The sequence below is a fragment of the Aedes albopictus genome, chromosome 2 (assembly GCF_035046485.1).
Source record: "Aedes albopictus strain Foshan chromosome 2, AalbF5, whole genome shotgun sequence".
Taxonomy (NCBI): domain Eukaryota; kingdom Metazoa; phylum Arthropoda; class Insecta; order Diptera; family Culicidae; genus Aedes; species Aedes albopictus.
Window position 1 is genome coordinate 68072630 of NC_085137.1, and position 22966 is coordinate 68095595.

The following is a 22966-nucleotide window of genomic DNA, read 5'->3' on the forward strand; positions in this document are numbered from 1 at the left end:
TGATCGGTGAGCCATCAGAATATCAACTTTTCGGTAATTGACCTAATTTTGACAGTTCCGTGCGTATAAAACAGCGGAAAACCTCCTTCGAAAATTTTACATAATTCCGTCCAATATTTTATGGGGTGCACGTTACAATCGGCACCGCCAGTAGTTTCGCCCATGGCTTTTTGTACCTCTGGATCCGGCCTTCTGATTCGCCCATGACTAGATAATATCACCCGCGGTTCCTAGAAGCATAATGCAAGTTCGATAATTTCTGTAACCGTTTTCAACTTTCTGCTTCGCCGGTTTTTAAATCCAATCTGGCAGTCACGGTGTTGCAATCAATTGTACAGATAGTCTCCTTTTTTCCTGCCAGGAGTATCCGGGGTGCTGTAAGTATTCCGTGTGTTGGCAACAATTTCGAAGGTCAGAAACGTAGGGGACCATGCTTCAAAACGAACTAGTTGGTTATTTTTTTATTTCTTTTTATTCGTGAATTTTAACTAATGCTGATTCTTAACACATGACCTAAAGTGGTAAATCTCTATTAATTGATTTCCATGTGTCCATATTTTCTAACAATGTACGATACACGTATTGGTGCTTAGCATTCCGATTATGCATTGCACTTCGCCTTTTTGAGTATGAATTCCGAGATCTGTCAAACTCATCCATCTCAAAATGCCGTTTAATGTTTGCAGCAACTGGGCAAGTTACATTTTCAGACTCATCCATTTGCCAAGCTTTGGGATTCGTGCTCCAAAAAAATAATTATTGTTCAAGGCGACCATCTTTCCAGTCTATGTCATCACGGATTTTATGTTGTTCTTTGCATTTAGAAACAGAGTGTCATTTCCTTTGACTCGAATGCCTTTTCAGAAAACTTTGTAGATTTATAATCCTTTTGGAAGTTTTTTTTAAATTTTTTTAGTGCTGATTGGTGGCTTAACCAGTCAAATTGAAAAGAATAGTTCGTCAACTTAACTAGAAAGGTTGTATTGGGGTCACTTTTGGCCAATCGGTTCGCTGATTATGCTCTTTTTTTCGTAAAGTAGGGGAAAGTGGGGCAATATGCCATTTTTCAAACTTTCATCGTTTTCAATGATATATAACCTCATTTGTTAGACTTTCAAAGTGGTAACAGCAACTAGACAATATTTGCTCGATGCTTCAGCAAAAATATTTACTAAATTATTGCATTTTCATTGATTTTTAGCGATTTAAAAAACTGGTTCGTAAAACGGAAGTGGTGCAAAAAGGCCATCTGCCATGGGGTAAGATGCCACTTCATGAAAACATTCAAAAATTATGTCCTTCAGTTTTCTGGCATTTTCGACTCACTTTCACCTTTTTGTCACGTTTTTTTCGTTTACTCATGTACTCATGTTACCCCCCTCCTCGCAAAACGATGATCGTAATATTTGAATGCCCCCTAACATGGAAAGCGTAGACATCAACAACCATGCGACTCCATGCGTGCCTTAATCTCGTTGGAAACACTTGGCTGGTAATAAAATCACCAGAAAACCTTAATTGCAAGCACGGAAAACCTGAAGTTGCCAATTTTCATTGGGAAATCAAAAGATTTTCCGTGGGTTTGGCGGCCTAGCATCTAGAAGAATGTTCAATGCAAACATATCTTGACACCGTTCACCTATATCAATGATCAAGTCCCATTCAGGAATGATTTTATGAGTTGGGCCATTTTACCCCATCTTGGCATTTTGGGCTCTGTTCCCCTAAGTTTAAACTCTGAAATTTTAGGTCTTTCGATAAGGAAAATGGTCGCGCTAAAGTTGACTTACAGAGGCCTCCAGGAGCCTCATTTCCTTAGTGACATGCAATGCACTGCACATGGAGGCGCTTAGTTGTTTATATTTGCTCAGCAAACGGAATTCTCCACGCCCAAGGAGCTCTACGCGGATTCATTGAAGTGTTTTTTTTTTTTTAAGAATTTGGAAGAACATGCATATTCAATATATTCTACTTGGTGTATCTATTCAGAAGTGAAGTCCTCATGGAATTCGCTACCGTTAGTATGGATGAATCAGTTTTCTAACCTAAAGTATTTACTTCTTCCGTGTAGTGCAAATATTATCAACGTAATGTTGAGGATGCTATGAGCAATATTCTCTAAAAAAATCACTGTTTCTGCGGAAGATTTTTTTCAGAAATAAGATTCAGAGGATAACTATCATTAAAAATAGTATTCACAGTTATTTGCACTTTATCGGGACTCTCTTTCCCAAAAAATGGTCAACTAGCTGTAACTTTAAAAATTTACTAATGTTTACTAAGATAAAAAACTTTTTAAATTTTTCACCGATTTGTTGAACAATTTTTTATTCATACCACGCAAAATATAAGTTTTTCAAGATTACATTTTTTTCTTTATAAAAAAACATAAGAGCCCGATAACTTTTTAACCAGTTGATCAATATTTATTTTTTTTAGTGCTTTTATAGATACAGGGGATGGCCAAAATGTTTGGGATAGGCAACTTTTTTTCTCTCCCAAAAAAGTTCAACATGCTATAACTTTTCATAGAGTGCATCAAAAAATCTCAAATTTTGACTGTTTATCAACCTATTATATGTGCATCATTGGTACAAATTTGGGCTTGATTGAATAATTTTTCGCGAAGTTAGAACCGTTCGGGTAAAACACTATTTTTTAGACAACTCATTTTTGAGCTGTCATATCTCGGAAACCAGTGATCCGAATTGAATGAATTTTTTAACGTTTATCAACAATATATTGATACTTAATACAACGTTATAAAATGTAATATTTTCTCACGGCGAATTAAGTTATACCGGGTTAAAATTTTTACCCATATAGAGGAAAATAAGTCAAATTTACGATACCGCACAAAAATTACTAAATGTGTTCTTCCTTTAATCTAAATAGGCTCTAATATATCTGATTAAAGATAACTTGAGAACAGAAGTGGAAAATCTTTGGACATCAACACTAAAATTTATTGACATTGACGTAAAAAAATTACATTTTTCGAGAAAAATCCAAAAAGTGTCAATCCATGATAACTTTTTTCAACGTTCAAAAAGTATCTATGTTTTAATAGTTTGTGAAGCATTTGTATATTGTTAGTGTACGTTCAAAATTTCATTCAATTCGGTTCACTGGTTTCCGAGATATGACAGCTCAAAAATGAGTTGTCTAAAAAATAATGTTTTCCCCGAACAGTTCTAACTTTGCGAAAGATTAACCAATCGAGCCCAAATTTGTACCAATGATGCACGTATAACAGGTTGATGAACAGTCAAAATTTGAGATTTTTTGATGCACTCTATGAAAAGTTATAGCTTGTTGAACTTTTTTGTGAGAGAAAAAAAGTTGCCTATCCCAAACATTTTGGCCATCCCCTGTATTTGTGATGCCTATCTTTATCGTGAACGAACTATTCGTAAATGTATTCATTTTAGTGATATTTTTCACCAAAAACTGCCAAAACATGCCTTAAAACGATTTTTTGGAAGTTTTTACTCTAAACCTGACACTAAGCATCATATTTGGGGATAAAATGTAAAAGATGTTTAAAACACAGGTGAGGATTAAAAAAATATTCCATGCATTTTGAACCTGAAAATATTGGTTAATTCAGAACGCTCCAAAAATTGAAATTAAAGTCATCCATATGATTATATTTTTTTCCACTTTAAGCCCGAATTCTCATTTTCCTTGTAAAATACGTATTACACTAGTTTACATCATTTTTGAACTCGGTAAGCTGATGATCATTTTGATTGTAGAATCATGCCCTGAGTTTGAAAACGCGAAGGAAAAAAATTACAATAGAGCAGAAATTTTTTCGACTTTCCATGCAAGGTTCATGATTTGAAAACGATTTTTGTTCTATTTTTAAGCAAAGTCGCTCACTTAACACATCTCATTCTCCGTAATCAATGCTTCGATTGAGGTGAATTGTTTACTGTAACTCCCCTATATATGATGTGTCAAATAAACGTTGAGGAAGAATTTTTAAATTGTTTTTTTTCCCTATTGAAAAAAAAAAATACATTTCTGCATATATTTTTGGAAATTTTGCTAAAATTTAAGGAGACCAACCCCAAAACTTGTTAATATCTTGAATTTCATCAATCTGACGCAAAACCTGCATTCAAATGATCGAATCGTATTATATTCAGCTTTGAATTTATGGAAAAATATTAAAAATTGGTTGAACAAAACGCACGATATTAGAATTTTATTAAATTCCATATTTTAAAAAGTTGTAAAACTCTATATTGAACTAAAACTCAAAAACTGTTCTACTTAAAATTTCTTGAAGCACGGTTCCAAAATCAGCGCTAAATTATGCTTCAAAAATTTTGGTCGTTGACAGAAGTTCGCGACTTTCGTTTTATTTTGTAAACTAGTGTTATTGAACGGTTTTTTGATATTTATCTATATTTCAACAATTTGTGTAGGTGCAGTTTATTCACAGCATTCCAAGGCAATGAAAATATCTACAAAAGCACAAAATTATTTGAAATTGGTCAAGCAGTTAGAAAGTTATCGGGCCCTGAAGTTATCTTTGTTTTGTAAGAAGAAGAAAAACAAAAACAATTGAAATTTTTAAAAACTCATAGGGTATGTGTACCATTCCTTGGCCTAATTTGCAAGCCGCCTTGACAATTTTGACCATAACTCATGAATTAATAGCACTAGAAATAATATGTTGACTCTATTACACACTCTAGGCAATGCATGTTTCTCCAATTGGAAGTAAACTTACGTAAATATTCAAGAATTTACTTAATTAAGCTGAAAAGATTCGATGCGATGGTATGCAACGTTGGTCTATGGTACAAAAATTGGCCTATTAGTGGATACAACGTTGGCCTATTGCTTTCCATGCACTAGAACCACTTATTATCTCATTTTTTCAATATTTCTGCTGAGGTATTATCTCTGTTTGTTCACCAATCATACTTTCAAATTACATTTTCGGAGCCAAATTTTCAAAAAACTATAAATAAATCACTTTAACTAAAGTTCTTTCTTAATCTAGTAACGAAAACAACGCAAACCTATTATTGTGTTATATTTTTACAGTCACCGTACACAAAAGCTTTCTTCCTGTTCGTTCTTTCTGGTTCTTACGCAAGAAATGTTGTTGACGCCTTTTTATCGTTGTTTTTGACGTCACTTTACCGATGGGCCAAGATTTGGGTACATAGTGAAAAAAATGTCCTCAATATTCGGCCCACATTCAATTTGTAAAATAGTTATTATTCGTTGAAAACAAATACAGTATGCGGCAGGAAAAAATGCGAAAGTGTTTTTCAACTTCAAACCTCATTTTCGTTCATTTGACATTAACCAATCTATGTTTCAACGTTCCATGATCTATAATAGGCTAGTTTTCTGAAAAGTTAATTAAAAAATTTCTTATTTTGGTCACTAACCTTTACAGGGCGGCGCCTGAAGATGAAGACAACCAGAATTTTCAAACCGCAGAAAATCACACAGGTCGCTAAATTTCGCATCTGATAAAACAAAATTTTTAATTTTCTCTACAATATCATCAAATATATGTACTTATTTCATCTGGTATGTGAAACTACATGGCTCTGGATCAGTGTGGTCTGGTTGTTCATCGAATTTGAGCTAATTTTGTTACTGTTATAGTCATTTTGTTTAATGACCATTGGGCGCGCAGTTTATTGATATCCGCTTATTAGGCCTACATTATCACATGTTAAACATCCAATATGTTCATTTTTATTTTTCAGTGCTAGAATATAGACATTGACTGATACACTGTCATGAAAAAATAGTCATATATATCCCATATTTAGCGTGTAATAGTGCCTTGAACTTTTCGCATTTTTTCCTGCCGCACCCTGTACACAAGTTCAAAATAGCGTCTTTAACCGTCGCATAAAATGTTCAGTTATTGAAAAGTCAATTCGAAATGTTCCAGAATCATGCCATTTATGATCATGTGTATAGACTACCCACTAAGCCGAAGAATCATGGCGTCTACAAAAGTTTAACAAAGTGACATTTTCATTCAATTTCAATGCTCCAAAGTGCTAAAATTGAAACGAAATGTTACAGTTGTTTGGCGCATAGCTTTTCCGATATCCAGTTATGCGTGTTTGTTTGAGTTTTTGGTTTACATTGAGATAGGCCGAACGAGGGGGCTGTGCCAACGAAGCATCCCGATACCCTATTTTGCGTGACTTTTGAAAAAGAATGTACTACAAGTTTATTTGAAAATCAATTTGTGAGAGATCCATTAAAAAAATGGAAACAGGTTGAAAATTGAAAAAGTTGTAGCACTTGAAGTGAAAACATCATTTTATTACTCGGAAATTCAAATTTTGAGGCAATTGCGCCACCTCTAAATTGCAATATTTCATGCTGAAACTCAGAGGTTTCTCTTTTTATGTCATTTAAATCCAAAAAAGCTTACAAATTCTAGGTGTTAACAACTTTTGAAAAATAAACCGCTGCCTACTGAGGATCCATGGGCCTTCCGACTGGTATGTTTCTTGATCAGTAAAAAAAAACAGACAGATTGTCGTTACCATGTTTCAAATCAACACACAAAATAATTCATCCCAATCACTTGCGTGCATTCTTTTTCTTTTTCTCTCGCTCGTTCTTTTTGATACACGCAAGAAAAAGCGAGATAAAAGAGGGGGCAAAGTGCGAGTGCTCCTTTCTCGTGTTTGTTTACGAATGTGAGTGAGAAAAAAGAAAAAGCATTAGAGCGATATTTTTTTTTAATATTTTTATCCAATTTAGTCTTTCTTCTATTTAGTCTTCTCTTTTAAACTTAATTTGATTTTGAACAATAAAATTGAACTTCGAATGAGTGTAATCAGTTTCGTACCTTTTAATTCCGCCCTATGTTGCTTATCCTTTGACAGATACGCGTATTTCGACTACCACTTGTAATCTTCCTCAGTGTCAGTTATCCACTTCTGGATAACTGACACTGAGGAAGATTAAAAAAAAAAAAAAAGACACGGACACGTTCAATGCTTCCAGTGAGCTTTTCGCTCTTTGAAGGAAGCACGACACTAGACAACGGACTAGCATGCAACGCCCAGTGGCACAGCCGAAAACTTTTCCTGACAGCTGCGGCGGGAATCGAACCCGCGCTCCTCAGCACGATGCGACTAAGAGCTTGGTGACCCTAGCCGCACGACCACGGAGCCGCACAAAGATTACAAGTGGTAGTCGAAATACGCGTATCTGTCAAAGGATAAGCAACATAGGGCGGAATTAAAAGGTACGAAACTGATTACACTCAGTCTTCAAAAAATTCCACTCCTAGAGCTGCTGAGATTCAAAACCACAAGAGCATGATCGATTCGACGCGCTCATTTTGTTTCGATCCAGGCATGCATTGAATCTTGCCTCATGTATGAGAGGATTGAATCCCATGATTCAATCATGGATCGATTCCCACAATTGTGAAAATGCATCGAGTTGCCATCGTTGCCATAGATATTTTGTTGAGTGATAATGGAAAATTTGAGATTGACACATTACACGAAAAGCAAGTTGCTTCTGTGATCATGTTGGAGAAGAATGTTCTCTGTAATCTGCTTGAAGATTACAAGTTCCAACAACACAGAAACGGTTCCAACAAAACTATCCGGACGAGTCACTTCGAGCCGATGCGTTCTAGGCTGATAGATTTTTCGATTCTTAATACATAATTCTGGAAAAAATGATAGCACACTTTATTGTTACGATTGGTTCAAAGTTTCGCACTGATCTTATTCGTTGCTTATGGATGGAAATTGGCTCGCAGAGCATGAGACCGAGCCTGAGATCAACCCATGAATCTAGCTTGGAATCTAGGGAACTGAGCCTATTTATTACCCGGAAGCTACGGGCTCTAAATTGGCATTTCCTCCAAAGACAGTGCAACATTGCAAGATTCAATCGCCAGTTTTGCCGAAACAAATCTTTTTTCTCAAAACTCTTGAATTAAAAAAAAAAGTCAACAGTTTTAACATTGGAGCTCGATCGCTCGAAAAGATGGTTACTTTTCCCTACTAATGTCCTCCCACAGAAATAAAAATACGGCAGAAGTTCATACCCCATCCATAATCAGTTTTTTTTTTGGTTATACGCGGTATGTGCTGCTGACATTTTGCATTTGACCTGAAACATTGCATGAATGCAGAAATAAACGCTGCCGATCCTCAACTCCCAACCTATTCAGTGCACTTGAACTTAGGGATTCAATCTTGGGTTTGAATCCCATGCACAAATCCCGCACGCTGGGATTGGAAAAAGTCATGATCCAAAACGATCCTGGTATTTGGGATTATTTCAAAGCATGCTTGTTCCAATCATGGAGTATAAGGATGCTCTTGAAAGACTGATTACACTCATTCGAAGAGTGTATTCTGCTTAGAGGGTTCGAAAAGTCGGTACAAGAATAAAATTAAAGTTCTTTAAATTAAGCTTTACGCAACGATCAAATCTCGCGTTATATTTAAAAAAGGGCCAAAAAATTTTGGATCTCGTCACAGTAGAATAAAAGACAGGAAACATTTTCTTTTTCCTAAAGATACAGTGAATCTTCCAGGATTGTTTTTAAGGAATGCCTATTGGAATTATTCTAAATGTTGCAACTGGAATTTCACCACACATTTCACTATAGATTTCTTATATGAGAAATCCTCCAGAGGTTTCCAGTGATGAATTCCTCTTGGTATTCTATGGTATTCCTACAATATTACTCATAACATTCCTTCAGGAATTTCTGCTGGAATTCTCCCAGATATTTTCCGAAGAATTTGTACAGAAATTGCTCCAGGGATTCTTACTGGGATTTCATCAGGAATTTCTACTGGAAATCTTCAGGAGAATCTCGAGTGATTTCCCCTAGATTTTATCGTGGAATTTTACCTAAAATTACAACTCTGAATTCCTCTACGGATTGCCGTAGGAATTATTTTTGGGGTTCATATAAGGATTCCCTAAATGTCCGTCCCTAATTTCCTGTTGATATTTTACCAAAAGTCATTGGAGGAGTTTCTGCTGGGATATCTCCTAGATTCATCCAGAGATATTTTTTAATAAATTTCTGTAGAAACTGTCGCTTGAATTCCTTCAGAAATTCTTTCAGATGTTTGTCACGAATCTTCTAGAGTTTTCTTCAGGAAATCCTTTATATATTCCTCAAAGAAGAAAACGATTAAAAATTGTAGTAAATACTATATAAATTTGTAAGGAAAATACTGTTTATGGTATGCTCTTGTTAATGTTAAAGGGAGAGTTTACAGCTTAAACCTGAATGTTTAAATGTAAAAATAATTATAAAAAAAAATTAGGGGGATTCACTTAACAGCGTAAACTGATTAAACTGATTAAACGTCGCGATCACCGAAGCAATCTTTGATTATTTCATTCGCAAAATCACGAAACATCTAAAATAAGCAGAAAATCATGGCTTACGTAGCAATTTAATCTGTTTAGTGAGTACCCCTATTGATTAAAAGCAAAATTTGATATTTTAAGATCAAATTAAGAAATGGCACTTTTGGTTACATCTAATAAGAGCTATATATGATATAATGATTGTTGCAGGAGTAAATTAAAGATATTTTAAAGATTTTTAATACTTGCATCACTTATACCAATCAAATCAATATTACACGCAACCTGAGATTGGCAGATTCTAATACAATTGGGTATGAAACATATACAAATATTGTATTAGGGCCTTGCAAATACAAAAATTGGTAGGTGGCAGTATACCAAAAATTGTATTGGCTTCCTAGAACTTGGAAAAGGAAAATTTCGCATGTGTGCGTGTGCTCTGTCGCACTGGTTTCTCATTATTTGTTCTATTTTTAGACTGATCATGGCAGCAGCGGCGGCATCAAACACCAATACATGTTTAAAAAGAAATACGGGCGGCGGCGGGAATCGAACCGAGGCACTATCATGGTGATACACGGTATCCTGCGCTCTAACCAGCACGGCTATAACTGCACATGAATAGACAAGAGGCTGAAAGCCATCATCATCAACACAAACGTGGCTTGGTGATGGAAGTGATACAGCCGCCACACTGCACAATGGGTCCAGAGCCGTATTTGCGAAGACAAAACTGTTTAAGCTTCAGCTTTAAGTTTTAAGACACATATTGTGTTTTAGAAAGTTTATTTTAAATTGTTGACAATATTCCCTATTTTTGTTATGTTAGGGTGGTTCGTCTGGTTAAACTGATTCAAAAATCTGCTTTGTAATAATTTTATTTGCGATGCCATGATGGATGGTGATGAATCGTTTAATTAGAAATTCCACCAATAAACGGCAAATTTTAAATTTCATATATCTCAGGACCAGGGTTGTTAACGTTAATCAACGATTAACGCCGTTAACGTTAATTTTAATCCAAATCAACGTCAACGCCGGTGCGTTGATTTTCTTGGCAATCAACGTTAACGTTAACGGGTTGCGTTGAATCAACGTCAACGGAAGCCGTTAAATTAATCGTTAATTACCAATGCTGCTGTATCTATTGTTCAGGGGCCCGCATAGCCGATGCGGTAAACGAGCGGGTGTTCAGCAGATACGATTCCCCGTCGGTCCAGAAACTTTCCGTAATTGTACTTTTCTTGGCTCTTTTGGCATAGTAAAGTATTTTCCACGATACACGAATTGGAAATGGTCATGAAGAAGTTATTTCCATGTTCTAAATGAATTATTGTGGAAGTGGTCATAAAACACTAATCTGAGAAGCAAACTTAGTCGAGAAGTTACCACAAGGGCAAGGAAGAGAGAGTGAGATTTTGTTTCTCAATTCTGTGGTGAGCAAAATAGTATTTGAGCCAGATGCCGAGATCACGAGCTTTAGTAAGATTCGCAATGAGTCTTTCGATTCCCAATGTTTCTGAAAACTGATGGGATTTCACTGGCAATTATTGCATGATTGCATTGTAACCTGTGGCCACGTGTAGTCGTAGGTTGCTGTCAATCACAGCAGGCATGTATATGCTAAACGCCAGTGTCATTCGAAGCCATTTTTTATCAAATCTACCCGTGAGTAAATTAATTTGGCCAGGTCAAAAAAAAAAAACAACAAATTTCATCAAGACCTTTTTGAATTTTAAAAATTTCTGGATTACAGAAGACATTCCGGATTTTCCAGAGCTCAAGACAAAAGAAGCTTAAAAGTATTCAAGGTTTAGGATTTCAAACGAAACCAAAATGCAAGATTTGAAGCTTAAGTTATCTCCAGCTGAACCTCCAAGGTACATTCAACGAAAATTTCCATAGAAAAACCTCTACATTATTATCCGTTAGGAAAAATCAGTGGAAATAACTTTTTGCAAGATTTTTTTTTATTCTAGGGGTGACTTTAATGGCGAGTGTAATCTGCTTTTTCTACGGAACGATTTACATGTGCATGTACCTTTTACGCAGAATCAGACCGCAACTATTGAAGTCACTCTTGGCCGATTTGATTTTATTTTTAAGCTCATTCAAATTGACCCATAGGATGTCTTACATGCTTTATAAATGATCAAGCGCGCTATAATTTCATAAAATGACTCGTTACCCATCAAAAGGCGCCCATATTAGTGGACTAATAACTCCTCGCGCACTAGGCAAGGTTCCAATAGTCGCTTAAGGAGTTGCCACATATAATTTTGGGTTAGCTGATGGAACACGGGAGATGTGGTTTGGTCAAAATATATGCATTATTTGACTAATCCTATCACGTCAATTTAGAATGAAAGAAATTATGAAGATAATCTTGCAATTTCCCCATGATTTTTCCTTTTAAGCTCGACTGACGGCAGTTTAGGAATTAGAGAACCTTTATAAGGAAATTTGTCACTGATACTCATTCACATAATTAACGCAAAAGTAACGGGATCGTTGACGTTAAATCAACGCTCTGCGTTAACGTTAACGTTGATCAACGCGCCTGAAAAATCAACGCAAAATTCGTTGATCGTTACAATTAACGTTAACGAATTAACGAAACGGCGTTAATCGTTGATTAACGTTAACAACCCTGCTCAGGACTCTCACCACTTAGAAAGTTGGTGCCTTCGACAACGTTGTTAAGTGAGTCAAGGGCTTACAGTTGATGGTCCACTAGGCGGCGCTAGTTACACATTTGCTAAATCATTCAAATGATTGATATTTTTTCGTGAAGTAATCAACAAGCTGTAAGTTTGTTTTCTTTGAACGTGTCTAAATCAAGTCAAAGGTTTTTCAAAGAGCTATGTATTATTCATAATTGTGCAATGTCGCATTTCATTCGGTTCACTTGATCCAGAGATATAGCAATTAAACGAAGAACACTCAAATGTGAACTACTTTATTAGAGTTGCTCCAATTTTATGTAAAGTTATCAAATCGAGCCCAAATTTGTACCGTTTATAGCTTACTAGTTGTGCAACTGGCAGGAAAAATTTGAGATTATTTGGTGCATTATTGAAAAAGTTACAGCTTGCTGAATATATTTGAAATAATAAATAAAAGTTGCATGCTTCAATTAATTCGTAACTAGCGCCGCCTACTGACAGAACCTTGAACCAATCAGCTAATCAACTGAGCGGCCGTAACCAACCTAACAACATCGCCGAAGACATCAACTTTCTAAGTGATCTGAGTCCTGAGATATATGGAATATAATATTTGTTTGCTCACTAGCGCTACCTTGTGGTGGAATTTTGAATCAAACGGCTCATCATTTGTTAGTTCTTGACCAGCCAAATAATATTGCCGAACACACCAACTCTCTAAGTGATCAGGATGATGAGATATTTGGTATAAACATTTCATCAGTGTTACGTCTGTTTGTCTCTGGTATGACAGATATCACAGACAGCAAGACGTAGCACTGGCGAAATTTCCATACCGTACATCTTAGCACCATGATTACTTAAATATTCGGTATACTTGGCAAAGTTGTTAGGCCAGCCAAGGTTTTACTGGTGATGGGCCGTTTGATTCAAAATTCCACCACTAGGTAGCGCTGACGATAAATTCATTATTATATTCCATATATCTCAGAACTCTGATTACTTAGAAAGTTGGTTTCTTCGGCAATGTTGTTTGGTTTATTAAGGCGTTTCAGTTGATTAGCTGATTAGTTCAGGATTCTGCCAGTAGACGGCGCTAGTTGCAAATTAGTAGAAGCATGTATCTTTTACTTATTATCTCGAATATATTCAGCAACCTGTAACTTTCTATAATGTGTAGGGAATATTCTCAAATTTTATCTGCTAGTTGCACAACTAATTAGCTATAAATGGTACAAATTTGAGCTCGATTGGATAGTTTTACATGAAGCTGGAGCGACTCTAGTAAAATGTTTCATATTTGAGTGTTCTTCGTTAAACTGCTATATCTCTGGATTAAGTGAACCGAATGAAATGAAATTTTGCACATTTATGACTAATATATAGCTTGTTCTTTCGATCAGCGGAGAAGAAAAACTAACTGATTTTTGATAGCACTTTAATCCAGCGATGCTTCAAAACTAGAATAAGATTAGAATAGTTAAATAAGTATAATATAGGTTAGGTCAGTTCTCTTACTTTTCAGTGTTTTCTATAATTTTTAGTTTTAATAGCTGACCAAAGAACTCTGTTTTTTACAACTGTATGGCACTGAAAGTGAAATATATATTTAGCAACATAATAGAGAAAAGATACTCAAACTCACTATAATTTAGGCAATAATTCAAAGAGAAAATATAGTTGTATCGGCGAATTCAATGTTTCTTGTAGCGTGGCACATTATCTAATAGGAAAGGTTTTGACATTTTGATTTGTCATTCAACTATATGCTTATATCTAGACCTGTCAGATTGACAAGTGCTGAAGTTATGCGACCAGGGTGGCCATCTCGACGGATTTGTTGTCCACATCCTCCCCCGAGTGCATCTGGACATCCTCCGAGACTGCACTTCCGTTGATTACATCCAAAACGGCGAGTTTCGATACTGGCCTACGTAGGATTCCGCTCGAAGTCTTCACCGTCGCTTGGCGTATTCGTCCATCGATGCCCTCCGTAACCTCTTGGACCATTCCTCGTATCCAGCCATTTCTTGATCCTTCGTCGGCGATAAGTACTAGATCACCCTTCCGTACAGGCTTGGTTTCCAAAAACCACTTTGGTTGCCTTCTGATCACCGGCAGATACTCTTTCACCCAGCGCACCCAAAAATGGTTCAATTGGCGCTGAATCATATCGTAGGAACCCCGCACTTGTAGCGCAGTTGGTATTTCCACCGAAGGTACCTTAGTCCCCATGGAACTGCCCAACAAAAAATGATTAGGAGTGAGGGCTTCCGATTCTGCTGATTCGAGCGGTAGATAAGTCAACGGTCTTCCGTTGACAATGCTTTCGATCTCAAGGATCAGAGTCTGGAGCCCTTCGTCGTCTAGTTTGCCCTCCGAGTAAGCGCCTTCCATTCCCGATTTCACTGAGCGTACCAGCCTTTCCCAGGCGCCGCCCATGTGGGGCGCCCCTGGTGGATTGAAGCTCCATTTGGTACATGAATTAGTGAAGGTAGCCGTTAGTCCACTATTGATCTGATTACGCAATATTCGGTCCGCACCGCGAAAATTCGTGCCGTTATCGGAAATGAACTCGATCGGCGAACCTCTACGGCACACAAAGCGTCGGACACACGAGATGCAGGAGTCCGTCGATAAGTTGAAAGCTACTTCAAGGTGGATTGCTCTCACGGTTAAGCATGTGAATAAAGCAATCCATCTTTTGGCATTTGACCTCCCAAGCTTTACAAGCAGAGGGCCAAAATAGTCTACGCCCACATAACTAAAGGGGCGTACGAAAGCAGCTAGTCTCGCTGGTGGCAAAGGAGCCATAGGAGGGACGGCGGGGCGAGATTTTTTCAGCTGACAGATTAGGCACGCCCGTGACACGAGACGCACTAAGGATCGTAACTTGGGTATAGCGTAGGTTTGGCGGAGTTCGTTTACCACTGTCTCGGCAAAGGCATGCCTGAAGCGGCGGTGGTGATGTTCAACTATCAGTTTGGTGACGAGGTGTTGTTTCGGCAAGATCATAGGAAAGCGAAGTCCGAAGGCGGCTTGTTCAGCGGCGGCTATTCTGCTGTTTTGCCGAAGGATGCCACATTCGTCCATAAAGGGCACTAACTTATGTATCGAGCTGGATTTGTGTAAATGCTGTTGCTTTTCCCTTGGCAGCGAACTATTTTTCCCTATTATAGCCACCTCATCGGGATAGGCTTCAAGCTGTACCATCCTTATAATCGCTTCTTCAGCGGTTTTCAACTCCTGCTGCGATGGTGATCCGACCGTCCTCAAGCGCCGCTTGTCGATGTTATTCCTGAATCGTAGAACGTAGACCATTGTATTTCGGAGCCTTTCCCATTTAGAAAATCGTTCGTACTCTATGATGTGATGAACCTCGACATGGTGCAGTACACAAGGACGAATTTCATCCTCAATGTCGACGTGGGGCACCGCAGGGTCTGGCCATTGTTCTTCAGGCTGGTACATTATCCGGGAACTGCTGAACCACTGACTGTCCGCGTTGATGTAGGGACAGCTTCCCCATTTCGTGGCTTCGTCGGCCGGATTATCTTCTGATGGAAGCCATCGCCATTCGTTACTTTGCGTCGTTTCCAAAATTTCACCTACTCGATGAGCAACGAAAGGACGATAATTACGGGGGTCTGCTCTAATCCAAGAATACGCCGTTCGAGAATCAGTCCACAAAAATCTTTTAGCGACAACGATTGGATGATTTGTTTCGACGAACTTTATTAGACGAGCAGCAAGAACGCACGCTTGGAGCTCCAGTCTCGGAACGGAAAGTGGCTTTAACGGTGCCACCTTCGCTTTTGCGGCTACCAACGTGCATTGTACAATACCATCTTGCCCGACAATTCTCAAATATACGGCGCACGAGTAAGCGGACGGGCTCGCATCTGCGAACGCGTGCAACTGTGCATTGCAATAGGTGCACTCGGTTGCGAGGGCGAAGTAACAGCGTGGAATTCGTATAGTTGCCACCCATTCCATCGCATCGATCCACTTACGCCAACGCACAAACGCTCCATCTCCTACCGGCTCATCCCATTCTAACCCGGCTCTCCACAGGTCTTGTACGAGGACCTTTCCATGTATTACGAATGGAGAAAGCAGGCCGAGAGGGTCGAAAAGTGACATTACGCATCGCAAAATTTGTCGCTTTGTCGGCCTAGCACCTTCGTTGATCAAGCTCGTCGTTTCGTCGTTCATACGTGTGCAGAAAAACAGTTGGTCCTTCGACGGGTCCCATAACATCCCCAGCACCCGTTCAGTTTCCAGACTGGCATTCGGTCGTCGATCTTCAGACAGACATATTTTCTGTTCATGGGTTACTTCGGTTTCCCCCATGTGCTCCATGACAGCTCTACTATTGGATCTCCAGTTGCGCAAATCAAAACCTCCGTGTTCGTTGACCATCCGTACTTCCGTGGCGATCCGTTTCGCTTCTTCAACGCTCCCAAAGCTGTCCAAGTAGTCGTCGACGTACGTACTTTTGAGAATCCCTTGAGCAGCTCTTGGGAATCTATCAGCGTGTTCTATGGCGTTCGTGTTCTTGGCATACTGGGCCAATGCTGGTGAGCAGGCGGCCCCGAATATAGCCACGTCCATTACATACGTTTCCGGTTCGTCGTTAGGCGCAACTCGCCATAGAAAGCATTGTGCATATTTGTCCTCCTGGCGTATTCGCAGCTGGTGGAACATTTCCCGAATATCTGCTGTAACCGCTACAGCAAAGAGACGGAAATTGAAGAAAACAGCAAGAAGTGAAACTAACTGATCAGGACCCTTTAGAAGAAAGCTGTTGAGCGACATGCCCTTCACTTTAGCCGCGGCATCCAGAACGATTCGGACCTTGTCCGGTTTTTTGGGGTTGATTACGGCGCCGATAGGAAGAAACCATATCTTCTTTGCATCCACTTTGCTGAGTTCTCCTGGCGTGACCTTGTGAGCATATGCCTTCTCCTGATATTCAGCGATCTGTCGATGTAGGTTCTCCTTTAATTTGGGATTTCGCTCCATCCGTCGCTCTAGACATTGAAGTCTTCTAACTGCCATTCCGTAGCTCTGTGGGAACTCGATGTCATCCTTAATCCAAAGAAGGCCCGTCTCGTAGCGGTTTCCAACGCGCTTGGTAATGGTTTTCATTAAATCCCAAGCGCGACGATCGTCGTTCGACATTATCGTTTCTGGAGGTTTCACGCCAACCTCCTCTATGGCGTAAAATTCTTTGAGCGAATCCTGTAATTTATCATCACACGAACATTCGCATATGTGTAGACTATACTCGCTCCTGGTCTTCCCTTGTTGACGACCATACACACACCACCCTAGACGCGTTTTGGTTGCGATGAGGTCGGAGCCAGGTCCCTCCTTAATCCTCAATGGCACGGCAAGGCGCAGGTTGTCAACGCCTATCAAAATCTTCGGCTTCGCGTTATGGTAGCTTTGTATCGGGAGCCCTTTAAGATGCCCGAATTGTCTCAACGCCTCATCAAACAGAAAACTTTGTGTTGGGAGATTGAGGGACTCCACCGTTTGTGCGTCCCGCAGTGTATAGCGTTGTTTCATGCTACTTCCGGATATGACGGCGGTCACTGCTTGGGATTTATGTTCGACTCTAGATGTATTGCCAGTCCAACGAAGACACAATGACCGCGAATGTCCATGTACGCCGAGTTGGTTTGCCAGTTCACTTTCAATCAAAGTGAGGGACGATCCTTCATCCAAAAAGGCAAATGTGTCTATTGCTCCAGCCGGACCGTGCAAAGTCACCGGAATAATCCGGAAAAGCACCTTCGAACCCATCAGCTGGTGGGTATGGTTTTCAACGACTTGGGTCGGGCGCTGCGCCGAATGTAGCAAAGAGTGGTGACGTAACTGGCATCCATCGACATTACACCGGCTTGCAATTCGGCAAGAGCGCCTTCCGTGCCCGAACAAGCAATTCTGGCACAATCCTAAGGCTCGAACCTTGCGCCATCGTTCATCGACAGTATACGCTTTGAAGATACCACATTCCTTCACATAATGACCCGATTTGCTGCAAACCATACATTCTCTTTGTTTAGCGACCTTGGGTCCTGAAGCTTCCTCAGGGACGTCAGCATTGTGTGAATTTATGAAGCCCTTCGACGTGACCTTCTTAGCTGGTTTCCGAACTTCTGGCTCGAACGAAATCACGCTGGATGCATCTTCAACCACCTCCATCATGTAGTCGCTGAATGTCTTCAAGTTCACTATCGGAACACCACGTTTGTATCCAGCCCACATCAGTTTTTGATCGGCAGGCAGTTTCGACACTAGCTCCTGCACGAGCGACGGGTTCGACAAGTGGTCGTGTTCGTTGGCAGCCTCTATATGGTCACACAATGATTGTACCGCTACGCCGAACTCGATGAGTCCGTCCAGTCTATCCGACCTCGGCGCCGGGATTGATCGAACCTTTTCGAGTAGAGCGTTAATCAAAAGTTCTGGTCGCCCATAACGCATCCTGAGCGTTTCGATGACTTGAGGAGTTGCTGCTGGCAATATCAACCGACTTCGGACGCTCTCTAACGCGGCGCCTTTGAGACACCTTTGCAACCGAAGCATATTCTCCCCATCGGTGAATCCGCAAGCGGCAGTGGTGTAATTGTAGTTCGATACAAATATCGGCCAGTCAGCGGGGTTTCCTGAAAACACCGGAAGGTCGCGCCCGAGCGATTGACGAGCCGCGAGTTGCTGCTGAGTTGGGCCTACATTTGGTGGTACGTAGTTCCCGAGCCTACGATACTGTGGGTTTCCAACGGAATAGTTGGAACCTTCTATGCCGCTTGAATTGACTGGATGCGCTACCGGAGGGCGCCGCGGTTCGGCGAAAGCAGGCGGCACCGAGCTGTCTAGCGCTACTGGTTCGGGCCTACTTACCGCTTGTCGGGGAATATGCTTGGGAACAGCTCCTTGCGAAAATAACCGTGGCAGCTGTAACGGCCGTTCAGAATTAAACGGAACACATGGGTCGTTGAACGGTGGCGTAGATGTAGCATTCGGCCTTCCTGCAACTGGGCGCGAATCGGGAATGTTGAGTTTTTCTAGCTGTGCCCTACAGAGTTCTAGCTGACGATTTAACTCGCTTAGTTGGTTTTGAGGCGGTGGTGGCATCACAGACGCGCGCTGATAGTAGGCGAGCTGCGCCTGCAAATCCTTGATCACCTGCACTGCATCTGGTTCTTTGGGAATCCCTGGTGGCTGAATTTGAGAGGCTGCTGGCGGGTTTGCTGTACCTCCTACCGCGCCTTCTTCTCCTTCATGACCGTTTAACCAGTCGTTTAACACCCTAGAACCTGTACTTCCGACATCTTCTGCCGCCGATATGTCCAATAAGCGCTGTTGTTCGTCGAGGAACTTCCGTTGCAACTCTAGCTCCATCCTTTTCTTCTCGCGCTCGTGCCGTTCTCTGAGCAGGGTTAAGTTTCGAGCTAAAACACTTGCAGAGCCTTCACCACCCGGAGAGATAATTGATGTTGTGGTGCACTTCGAGCATGACCAAGCTCTGTCCGCGATGGATCCGGTGACACCGGCGCAAGTAAAGTGCCACCACGAACCACATTTATCGCACTGAACGAATTCTCCTGCTTTGTCCGGGTGCTCGCATGCTGCGTAGTTACAGGCTGGTTCGACCTCAACCTCCGGTGTATGTGGTTCCGACATTGAAAATTTTGAAGTTTGTTCTTTCGATCAGCGGAGAAGAAAAACTAACTGATTTTTTTTTTTTTTTTTTTTGGTTTTAATAGCTGACCAAAGAACTCTGTTTTTTACAACTGTATGGCACTGAAAGTGAAATATATATTTAGCAACATAATAGAGAAAAGATACTCAAACTCACTATAATTTAGGCAATAATTCAAAGAGAAAATATAGTTGTATCGGCGAATTCAATGTTTCTTGTAGCGTGGCACATTATCTAATAGGAAAGGTTTTGACATTTTGATTTGTCATTCAACTATATGCTTATATCTAGACCTGTCAGATTGACAAGTGCTGAAGTTATGCGACCAGGGTGGCCATCTCGACGGATTTGTTGTCCACATAGCTCTTTGAAAAACCTTTGACTTGACTTAAATATGTTCAAAGAAAACTAAATTACAGCTTTTTGATTGCTTTACAAAAAAAAACATTCATTTTCATAATTTTGCAAATGTGTAACTTGCGCTTCCTTGTGGCAAAATTTCGAAACAAGTGAACCATTAACTGTAAGCCCTTGACCTACCAAACAACATTGTCAAAGACACCAACTTTGTAAGTGACCAGAATTCTGAGATATATTAAATTTAAAATTTGCTTGACCTCTAGCACCGCCTAGTGGTATATACAAAAGCATGCTCAGTTTTAAAAATTGCCTAAAACATTTTTAGAAAGTCCACCAAAACTATTCAAATTTTGATTACTTGTTCCTCAACGAGTTTGATTTAATTGGTGCAAATTTGGGCTTGATTGATTATTCAACTTTACACGAAATTAGAGCCCTTCTATCTATATCTAGTTTTTGACTTCCGTTTATCAAATTACTGTACCTTAGGACTAAGCGAATCGAATTAAATTAAATTTTGAAAGTTTGTGACTAATGTATTGGTCTTCATGTATCATTGGACTCGACTAAAATATGACCAAAGGCAAAAAAGTTGCAATTTATTGAAAACTTTTCGAATGATTCGAATGTTTTATCAGAGGGCTGAAAGTCTCTTGAATAAAGGCAAATCAATCAAATCAATCGAATGTTTTATTTTTGTAAATTTGCTATAACTTTGTAAAACATTCTGATATTGTATAGAGAATAATTAATCAGCAGATTTTTGGATAAGCCACACTTGATTGACCGTAATCATTTCACAATAATGAAAAAAAAAAGAAGAAATGACAGAAATTGGCAGAAACATTTTTGTCTTCGTAAATACGACTCTAGACCCATTGTGCACTGAAAAGCCCGCATCCAGGAGGTTGCTGTTTGCAAGTGGAAAATTCCATGTAGACAATAGGACGCGAAGCTCAGCAGCGAAGCGAAAGTTATTTTTAGACGCAACCCGGTTCAACTTCTCGGGTTTGAATGGAGGTGTTTGTGTGTAGTGGTATGGAAGCTATGGAACCGTGTAGCGCATCCTAATACAACGAATGGATTATGATTTATCACATTTTCTGTACGTTTTTAATACATAAATTGGTAGAAAAGGCATATCTCAATTTTTGGTAGCTTTTCTTGTTTTGCGTGTATATTTTGATCTTTATTCCAAATTATCTGATTACTGATTTTTTCCTATACACTTTGGAATAGTACATCTTAGAGTACACTCTCCTACACGGATTTGATTCGAAATCCTTCAGGTATTCAAATCCACACAGGTCGTACCAAATCCATTGCTTCGATGCTATCACCGATAGTCGAATTTATCGCCTATGTGGATTTGAACGAAGGTATTGAGAATGGAACAAGGCAAGGAAGCGAAAGATAGCATTCAGTTCACACGAGCGATGTCAACATTAGGAACAGCAAAAGCCAGCATCAGCACATTCTAAATGTAGCATACCATACGATCTGTTGTTCTGGTGTTTCAAGCCTCTGTTTTCACACGTACCGTCGTCAACTCGTATATTTCCGTTTGTTAGTCTTTATCTGACAACGTTTCTAATGTGATGCACGTAAGAAGCGGAAATTCAGATCACCAAACCCATTTCACACATTTTATAAGAACTTTTCAACAACACTCACTTTGATTCTTTGCGACTCATATTCTTCTCAATTTCAAGGCTATAGCATAGCATTCTACAAATTAATACACAAAGTTTATTTGGTTCTAAGCTAGCACACGTTTCTCTTGTCGCATCACGTAGATTTTCACAGCAAGCTTGTAGGCATGGTAGTTAGTCGGGGTTATCAATTGCATACACACATACACCCGCTTCGCTACACTACTGGAATTATGTCGGGTTAGATTTTCCGAACTTATCCGTACGTACACTTTCCGATACAGAAATATCTTCACTGGGTGCTAAAAATAGGAACAAATCCGCAAACGATGCTGCTGCTGCCACTGCTTATAGTTAGTACATTATTCCGTGGAAAAACAAATACACCGGTGTGAGGAACAAATGACAACGGAGGATGTAGCAGTAGCAGGGAACGTTAGCAGGTTTAGGAGCAGGGAGAGGCGTGGAAAGTAATCCGTGCCGCATCGGAACGACAATACACAATGATGCGACAACGGTGCTGGAAAATGGGAAAAAGTTTCATGGCTGCTCTCAGGCTACATTACATCTAGCAGGTTGGGTAGGTGTAAGTACACTGTGCTAGCAGTAGGTAGCACTAGTAGAGCAGGCATCATCAGCAGCACACATGAGGATGGAGATTGGAACCCCGCTTTATAGTTACCTGCATCTTTTTATCCAACATGAAATTACGGCCACAGCACCAAATATGATGACACCGAACGTACACCAGAGTGCACCCTGTGGGAATGGAGAGAAGAAAGGAAAGAGGAATTGGGTTAAATGATGGTCGATTTATTTCAGCATGTATTGTATTGGTCTGATATTTATGCTATGGTCTGTATTGGATTGGAAAAATCACAATTTCATTCACGATGATTATGCAGTTTGTTCTCCTCTATTTTTTTTTTTTTTTTATCTGTATTAACGAGATTTTTAGCCCAAGGCTAGTTCATCTCGGGACCCACGCTTTACTTCCCTTCCGAAGGAAGAACTCACATTTTGCGAGTTTGTCGGGAGTGGGATTCGATCCCAGGTCCTCGGCGTGATAGTCAAGTGTTCTAACCATCACACCAGGTCCGCTCCACAATGTTCTCCTCTAAACTAGCAAATGGAGCAAATGTTATTCTTTTCCACCTCGATAAAGGACTCATTGCGAATTCTTACTAAAGCCCAGTTTCGTGTTCAAA

At 39.8% G+C, this 22966-nt stretch overlaps 1 protein-coding gene across 2 annotated transcripts in view; it reads right to left on the reverse strand.

Moving 5' to 3' along the window:
• The window catches only part of LOC109423925 (uncharacterized), a 223564-nt gene that overhangs the window by 126460 nt on the left and 74138 nt on the right, over positions 1-22966 (reverse strand). For both annotated transcript variants that reach the window (XM_062849813.1, XM_062849811.1), the window contains one exon: positions 22441-22517. In XM_062849813.1, the coding sequence (XP_062705797.1) occupies positions 22441-22517 (77 nt within the window). The remainder of the gene's footprint in view (positions 1-22440; positions 22518-22966) is intronic.